The 9,079-nt window shown below is 41.0% G+C and overlaps 1 protein-coding gene across 1 annotated transcript; it reads left to right on the top strand.

Annotated features, from left to right (window-relative positions):
• Nucleotides 1-1,906: 1,906 nt before the first annotated feature.
• Nucleotides 1,907-8,963, top strand: fbxo32 (F-box protein 32). Its single transcript, XM_020633254.3, has 9 exons — nucleotides 1,907-2,166; nucleotides 2,630-2,754; nucleotides 3,008-3,057; nucleotides 3,185-3,277; nucleotides 5,709-5,802; nucleotides 6,427-6,611; nucleotides 6,719-6,901; nucleotides 7,381-7,524; nucleotides 7,705-8,963. The coding sequence occupies exons 1-9, from the start codon at nucleotides 2,054-2,056 to the stop codon at nucleotides 7,792-7,794; spliced, it is 1,077 nt and encodes a 358-aa protein (XP_020488910.1). The 5' UTR covers nucleotides 1,907-2,053; the 3' UTR covers nucleotides 7,795-8,963.
• The last annotated feature ends 116 nt before the right edge of the window (nucleotides 8,964-9,079 follow it).

The raw sequence follows: 9,079 nt of genomic DNA, 5'->3' as shown, positions 1-9,079 counted from the left end.
AAAACACTTTTACCTTGAATCCCCTGAGCCTTACAGATGAATGTGTAAATATGTCATGTGTCTAACCTTGCTGATTATCAATCTTTATTTGCTAAGCGCCAATCCATAACAGATGTTATCTCAAGACACTTCATAAAAAGCAGGTAAAAGATCGTACTCATTGTTACTGATAACAGTTGACCCAGTGGTTACACACCAGCTTTAACAGCACAGTCCAAAATAAAATGTCTTTATCCAGTCTTCAAGGATCAGTTGATGCTGTTTTGGGATTTGATAAAAATATAATGGAACCCCCCCCCCCCCCACACACACACACACACGCACACACACACACCCGCGCGCGCACACACACACACACACACACACACACACACACACACACACACACAATCCACAATGCAACCAAATACTCTGGAGGAATCCAAAGGACAGCTTCATCTTTTAATAAGGAGTGACTTTCTTTAATAAGAATCAGGGGACTTCACAGCCACATCACTGTGTGAGGCTGTAATATTTTAAGCTCAGGAAAATCACTTCCTGAACACTGATTCCTTTTCTCCTAAACAGAGAATTAACCATTAAGCACATCACTGAGGCACTGAGTCATTTTGGTTGAGAGGTTTCCAAATTGGGGAGTTTTAGAATGTGGTCTTTCATAGGCAGCACTTTGACTTCTTACCAATATTTAATTTCTCATCGATAAATCTCTTAGGCATTATTAAATCCCATTTACAGCCAGCAGTGTAGTAATACTATAATGACAGTATGATGGTAATACTACAATGTGAAAATAATGTGTCATAAGTAATAAGTCCTACAGTTAGAATTATCACATGAGAAGATAAAATCACAGGAAGTAAAAGTGCTCATTAAGCAAAAATGACTCATAACTAGGAGAGGCAGCAGTTTTATCTCCATAAAAAAAAAAAAAAAGGTTAGCTGATCTCTTAGCATAAATATCTTAGCATAAAGCCACATAGTTTAAACAACCGTATGAAGTATAATATTCTTTTTCAATCAATCAAACTTTATTTATACAGCACCTTTCAGACAAATTAAATTGCAGTTCAAAGTGCTTTACAAGAGTGCAGAAAAGTTATTGACAAAAAAAGTAGTTTATAAAATCATTGAGATTTGGTCTTTGGTCTTTTTCATCATATTTACAAGTTAAATGAAGTGACCACAGAGTTAAATAGAGCACAGAGGCTACACAGAGACTTAAAACAACAGCAACAATAGCAGGCTACATTAGTACAAAAAGAAACAACAGATCTACTAAGAGATATTCAAAAAACCATTAAAAATAACTTTAAGAAGACAAAACAAGTAAAACATAAAGGTGAAAATAAACCTCAGCAATACACGTTGCACATCATCACTTATGTAATCACCCTGTGTTTCAGTGAATCTGATGGTCTTGGATGTGTGTGTGTGTGAGGGGGATTACATGTCTGATAATCCATCCATGAGAATAGCTCTAAAGTAGCCACATGTAGTGTCATGAGAAGGTACTATATCTAGCTCTGAAATGCTGGAGGCTTGAGTTTTGTTAATTGGAAATACTTAAGTAGACTAAATATGTAAAGATCTCAAAATAAAGGACAGCAGCATTGTGATGTAGCCTAGATACTCTCCTCTCCTGGTCACAGCACTCACTTACAGAATCACACTCAAAGCTGTTTGACATTTAAAATATTTATTCTCTAAGAGACCCATCGTTTGGAAACCACATCAAAAGATTGTCACTGGTTCAATTTCGCTGAAACGTGATGTTACTTCTGCTGTCTTTCTCCAAGAGGTTTTGCAACCCTTAGGTTGATAAACAAAGCCACGTGTTGCAGGGAAGTTTCCAAAGTGGGCGGATCTTTTGCATTTCCGGGTTCTGACTTGAGGATATAAGAAGAGCTGCGCAATGTCAACAGTAGATCCGAAAAACGTGAAGGAGAAGTCGCTTTCAAGACAAAGAAGAAGGAGTGCACATTAAGTCAAGCAGGAACTACTTCCTGATATTTTATTTCTTTACATTTATTGAAGTGAACGTCATCGACGCGGGATGCCTTTCCTCGGACAGGACTGGAGGTCACCGGGTCAGAGTTGGGTTAAAACCGAGGAGGGGTGGAAAAAGACATCAACAGAGGACAAAAACAACAATGTCTCCGTGGCGAGGTTGGTCATATAGCCACTAGATATGAAGCTGTTTCCATCACAGCTGTTTCTATTTCGCAACTCCTGAATGCGCCATCAACTCTAAGTTAGTTGAAAACAGATGGAGGGTTATTTTGAATTTGAACATCTTTATGAACAAAGACATGATAACAAACATCAGGCCTACACCTTCGTGTTGTTTCTATCTCATTACCTCCAGCGTCTTTTTCTGAAGCCATGTTCCTTTTCCAGGCTAATCACTAAGCTATTAATAACCTCCAAACAACCGAGTGGATTAACAAACGTCGGATGAGTCCACTTCCCTGAATCAGTACACTTATTGTAACATGGCCTGAGGGAATACTTTGATGCTATAGTGTGTCTTCTGCACAGAACAAAAACGGCTTCCATTGCTGATAGGACATTGCAATTGTTGAAACAATACCTAAAATGAATTATGGTTGCTTGTGTGTTTTTCTTCCAGCTTCTGCAAAGCCGAGGAGGAGGAGGAATGTTTCAACAAGGAGAACATGCTGCTCTCTCTCAGCTATGACATGGCTGCCAAGAAGAGGAAGAAAGACCTCATGAACAACAACACCAAGGTCCCATGTGAGTCTAAAGGACAGAGCCACACAGTTTGACTCAAAAACAATCAAAGGATCACCTTTTTGTTTTTTATGTGTTGGCTTATAAATTAAATGATTATAATAGTATCCACAGTTTAAAGTTCCTTCAAAAACAAACAGAGGAGACACTCATGAGGATGTTATGTGACATTGAAATAGTATTGTTTATGATTCATTTTCCATCTTTTCCAAAACTTTTTCCATTTTACTAATGTAAACATTCTGCTTTCACTCAGATTTCCACCGGGAAATGTGGATTTATGTTCATAAAGGAAGCACCAAGGAGGTAACAAACCAACTCATTAAGTTTCACATCAACTTTTCACATCACCAATGCTAATGTAAACATGCAGAGAAAACCCTATACCCCTCCAGAGCAACACACTAATACCCTGATAATTAAATTCTCTCAGCGCCACGGATATTGTACACTGGGAGAGGCCTTCAACCGCTTAGATTTCTGCAGTGCCATCAAGGACACCCGGAGATTCAATTACGTCGTCAGAGTGAGTTTATCTCTTTTTTTTTTTTTTTTTTTTACACTTTTGTTTTCTTCCTCTGTGGTTGTTTATTTTAGATGTATCAGACAAGGGGTCAAGTTTAGGAGGGCGTGTAGGCTTCTGTGAGACTCTTATCAATACTCTGCAGAGGACAGATGCACTCCCAGGGAGGTTTTCTGTGTGTTTACTGTGGGGGGGGGGGGGGGGGAGAGAGTGTGACATTTCGACAGCCATTTGGCATCCGCTCATTTAAATTTGGCCAAAACTTTTTTCCAAATGTGTTCTTTAATTGCTACAAGGTACAGCTAATTTTCTTTAAACAAGTCTGAGTCAAACTATAGCATCCTTAAAACTCCATTTCCATTGTAAATACACTCGGGATGCCAAAACCCGCTTGAGAGCTCGTGATACCAGCAACATCATTATGTCATTATCAGAAATGTAATTATTGTTTATCAAGCAGAAATCACTTGACACAACTTCTTCTGCCTACATCTAAGTACAACCACACTGAACCAAACACTCACTCTCCCACATGTGCTCCCATGTGAGCAGAGGGCTGCATGTGGTCCTGGTCTCCTGAGGTAGTGTGTGTGTGTGTGCGCGTGTGCGCGCAGGAGGGGGCAAACTGAGGGGGGGCAACAGCTGTGCGCTGAGGTGCAACCACCCGGCAGGGGTTTATGAAACCAGACCCGGTGGTTGTCAGGTGATTCAGTCCCTCAAAACACATTCACACGCAGACACTTGCTTATCTCTGGCAGATTCGGCCATGCCTTCTATTGTGTTGTCTCCTTCTCCTTTCCTCACCCACAATTTGAACTTCTCCTGACTGTTTAAATGCCGACCTGATAAAATGTTTGGAACAAAGCTATTCAGGTTCAGCCTTGAGGAGATTAAACCAAATTTCTAATTCTGGCAGGACACTGAGATAGCAGGGGGATCATGTTTTATTGTGGTTTTCGATGCTTTAATCCACACTCATAAACACAAGTGTAGGGTATCAGCGTCCAGAATACAACACAATTCTCCAAGTAATTTATGTTTTTTAATTGTTGCATATAACTCTATACAGACATTTGTTTCTGCCTCTGTTGGAAGTTTTGGATTTGACCTTTTTTTTGCGCAGGCTCCAGCTAACAAGTGCAGTGTAGTGTGGAAAGCCCAAAGAACAATACGGCTGTGTAACACTAGCGTCCAGTCTGCACACAGTGTCCCAGGTCACTGCTCTTCACCGGTTGTGTGTGATGGCATTTGTGGGTTCATTTAACCCTGTCTCAGTTACACAGATCAGGTTCCTCCACAAAGAGACAACAGGGACTCTCTCTGTCTCGGCTCAAAGAGGACACATGGAGGTTATTTCAAGGAGACAGAAACCTTAAAGTGAAGTTATTTATCCAGTGTCATCATAAAACACATACACAACAAGAAGATGTAGTGCTTTTTACAATGTTGGTTTGACTGTGGAAAAGAGTTGCAGTGTAGTGAACAGCAGGAGCTAAAAGTAGATATGGAAACGCACGTTGTTCTGCCCGGCTGATCTACAAAGAGAGGAACACTTGATGGGCTGCAAAAAGAAAAAAGGGCAGGGGATTACGTTTCAGGAGTGGTTATGGAAAGAAAGGGGGGGGGGGGGAGGAGCCATGAAAGGGGCAAAGAAGCTTCAAATTGTTATAGATAACGGAAAAGGGAGGTTGAAGATTTAAGGTTTTTATAAAGGAAACACATCAACTTTTTCTTTATGATTTTAATTTTATGATGAAATGGTATTTTTCTTTAACCTCTTTCTTTTTGAAATGTAGTGCTTATGTGTCTACGTCTTTCAAAACTGACCTACTGGCTCTGCTGTCCGATCCAGTTTAGCATTAAGTAGAGCACAATATGTTGATGTTGATATGATGACTGAGGTCACATGCTCGGCTCAGAATTGAGCAAGAAGGGACTTGAGTTTCTCCATGATGTCACAGCATCTGTTACATGCCAGACATGCCACCCTGGAACTGGCTGCTGTCCGCTCGCCAATGGCAACAAGTTTGCAGACCCCCCCCCCCCCCCCCCACACACACACACACACACACAGTCTGTCAAATGATTCAGCTAATTCACAAGACAGCAGGCTCAGGAGTCAAATGATTAAAAGCTTGTTTGTGGAGGCTGACGTTGATGACAGGCCGGGCTGCTGTCCAACACCTTTCCAGTAGTTTCTTCCAATCGAGAGCCAAGCAAGCTGTTATATGGTTGTTAACGACCAGGGTGGAGGAGCTCCAAATGTTGTTCTAGACGGCATTTGTTCTGAAGAGTGCTTGTGCCTTTTGTGAGAATGCAGCATACTAAACATCAAGTAATGAGTCAATGGAGCGGAGAGTCCTTGCAGCTGACAGGAGGGAAATTTACGACATGTTTCTTTTTTTCTTTTTGTCCCTTTCTCTCCCGCCTCTAGCTCCTGGAGCTTATCGCCAAGTCCCAGCTCCCCTCGCTCAGTGGAGTGGCGCAGAAAAACTACATGAATATTCTGGAGAGGGTGGTACAGAAAGGTGAGCCCTGTTGCTCTTGTTAAGCTACTTTTCCTCTCAGTTTCTTTAATTTGTCCAACGATCTTTTTGCTCGGGGTTGATTCTGTTACAAACACCTAGCACAGACGGGCAGTTCTTTCAGTCTATTTAACAATCATGAGGTGTCTACTTCTCTTTTAAAGTGAAGACCTAAAGACAGTTATTATAAGTAGACATGAAATGATCCTCGTCTCTCTTTGTTGTTTTTGCACCCTAAGATGAGGAAACTAGCCTTGACCACATCTAAAGAAAGCCACGCAGTGATTTTGATGCTTTAAAGACACAGTAGAAAACACTGACAGTCACCAGAGCCCTCCGCAACCCCACAGTGTAAACCAAATGTTCCCTCTGCTAAACACAGATTCAGGTTGATTAGGAGGCCAAATACTTTGAGCGTCACAGCAGGAGAGTAGAGCCGCTCCAAAATATTTGGTTTCATGATGGGGTTTGAGATGATTCACAATAAATATTTCACGGTTTGGGTGTATGCCCGGGGAAGTCTGATCTCCCCGCCGCCCCCACAATTGTAAACTTTATTCACGGTTTAGTTTTGATTGGGTTAAAACAAATTTGGTTCACTGATTATCTACTTATTTTCTCCCTTAGTTCTAGATGACCAGCAGAACGTCCGTCCCATCAAGGAGCTGCTGCAGACACTCTACGTCTCACTGTGTGTTCTGGTTCAGGACATGGGCAAGTCTGTGCTGGTGGGTAACATCAACATCTGGGTGCACCGCATGGAGAACATTATGCAGTGGCAGCAGCAGCTCAAAAACATCCAGATCAACAGGGTAAGCATTGCGCAAAAATGGAAAAAAAGGTACAAGCTCACAAAATAAACCATTTTCAAATTTTCTCAGTGTTCATCACTTTTCTCTTCTCCTCGGTTTTTCTTTAGCCGACATCCTCAGGCATGTCTCTGACCGACCTGCCTGCCAGTCTGCAGCTGAACATCATGCAGCGTCTGTCGGATGGCAGAGACCTGGTCAGCCTGGGCCAGGTGTGCCCCGAGCTGGAGACCCTCGCTGAGGACCGGCTGCTGTGGAAGAGACTCTGCCAGCACCACTTCACAGACAGACAGGCATGTAGACACACGTTTCAATCCATGCATACAGTCTAGTTGTCTTCCTCATTGCCTGATAAACTAAGCCTCAACTGACCTGCAGGTTACAGTATAGTGACAGTTTAGTAAGATAACAGTGCAGCCAAACATGTTATTAAAACCACTGTACAAGGAGGTGAAGCACCTCTGATAAAAAGTGTGAGGCGGCTGTGTGTCTGTACTGACCCGACAGTAACCTGGCACCATGCTCAAGAGCATGCACTTAATAAGCCAGTTAGGTGATTAAATTGAAACTTCCCTGCAAGTTAAAGCTATTTGTTATTCATATTTTATTAATGCAAGTAGAAAAACTTTGCTAGGAAAACCACTACCTTCAAGGTTGTAGACTGTGGTGATTTGAGGTCAGACACTCTCAAGAAAGCTGGCATTAAAGAGGAATTTGAAAGTATTTTGGTCTTCTCGAGTCATGTCCTAAAGTCTGTTTTCTTCCTCTCCAGATCCGAAAACGCCTGATGGTGTCAGATAAAGGTCACCTGGAGTGGAAAAGGATGTACTTTAAGATGAGCCGCTGCTACCCTCACAGAGAGCAGTACAGTGACACCCTGCACTTCTGCACACATTGCCACATCCTCTTCTGGCAGGTAGTGTATTTAAAAAAAAAAAAAAAAAAAAAAAAAAATATATATATATATATATATATATATATATATATATCTCTCTCTCTCTCAACTTGCTTTTGATCAAAGTGAAAGCAAAGCTGGGCTTGGAAGACAGAACAGAATAAATAACCTAATGTTGATCTTCTGTTTGTCTTTTCGCAGGACACAAAACATCCCTGCACAGCCAACAACCCGGAAAGTTGCACGATGTCGCTCTCTCCTCAAGACTTTATCAACCTTTTCAACTTCTGACACCGCCCCCCCCTTTGAATCCAGATGAACTGATGTACATACTGTACATAGAGATGTACAATGTTTTTCTTTTATAGCACAATGAATCCCTGGATGTGTATTTAGTTGAGGTATGACTGGAGGCATTGGGACAATTATGCAATGGAGAGTTTGTTTTGATAGAGCACAGAGGCCTCTGGGAGAGTTCACTGTGAGAGTGAGTGATTGTGACGGAGAGGAAAAGAGATGTAGCAGCAGTCGAGGTGTGGACGGAGGAGGGAAGCAAAGTGGATAAAGGGAACACTCCGCTGTCAGTATTTAGTCTTAGTTTACTGTTGTTGAGAAAGAACATCACAACATTTGACCTTTTTTTTTAGATGTCAACACTTCTTTTTCCCAAATTTTAAGAATTTGTTTTTAACGTTTTTATTATTTTTGTCGACACAGAAAGTAGAAAATGACACAAAACAGTTTCCTTAAAGTTTGTAAGTGTTAAATGTATACTTTAAGGCTGGAGTATTGAGTTGCTGGAGTTCCTAAGAGATGATGGATGTAAGCGAGGGAGTCAGTAACTGCTCGTTAGACTGAGTGATGATTCCTTGATATTTAGATGCACCATAATGTTTTCTATTTTTCTTGTTGTTTTTCACTTTTTATAAAGATTTGATATGACTTTTTTTTTTTTTTTTAATTCTTTGTGTGTTAATTTCCAGCTGTGGCTGCTTTAGCAACAGCGTCTGAGTGCAGTATTACCAAAACATCAGAGTCAGTTTAACATCAGTGTGTGTGCCTTCTCATGAAACTTGAAACTGGTACAGCTTAATCCTTGTTTATGTTTTTAGATCCTGATGCTGTTTTGTTTTTCCAACATCAGCAATTGTCTCATCCACGGAGAGAGTGCTCTTTAAGATCTGAGAGACATAAATTGACTGTTTGCAACATGTTACTTTCTGTAGCCTCCTGCATGATTCATTTTTTTTTACATCACCCAGCTGGGTTGACTTTTATTTATTGAGATTTTGGCAAGTGGCTCAGCTTGCACTATTGGGTTTGAAGGAATAGGAATAAAGATGCAATTTGACCCAGACTTTCCTCTATCACTGCTCAGACAGTGAGGATTGATGTACATGCTATGCAATGCATTTTGTTTATGTTCTGTTGAATAAATAAAATAAATAATCTCAACTCTGCCATCAGTTATATGTGCTCTCAATATAATAATGTGACTTCTCTTAGCACAAAGTGGCAAATACACAGGCTTTGCCTCCTTTGAACAAGAACTGTTGCATGTTGCGCCCTCTGTTGG

The sequence above is a fragment of the Labrus bergylta genome, chromosome 8 (genome assembly GCF_963930695.1).
Source record: "Labrus bergylta chromosome 8, fLabBer1.1, whole genome shotgun sequence".
Lineage (NCBI taxonomy): Eukaryota > Metazoa > Chordata > Actinopteri > Labriformes > Labridae > Labrus > Labrus bergylta.
Note: the sequence above shows the minus strand (reverse complement) of the source record. Positions and strands in the feature narration are given on the sequence as shown.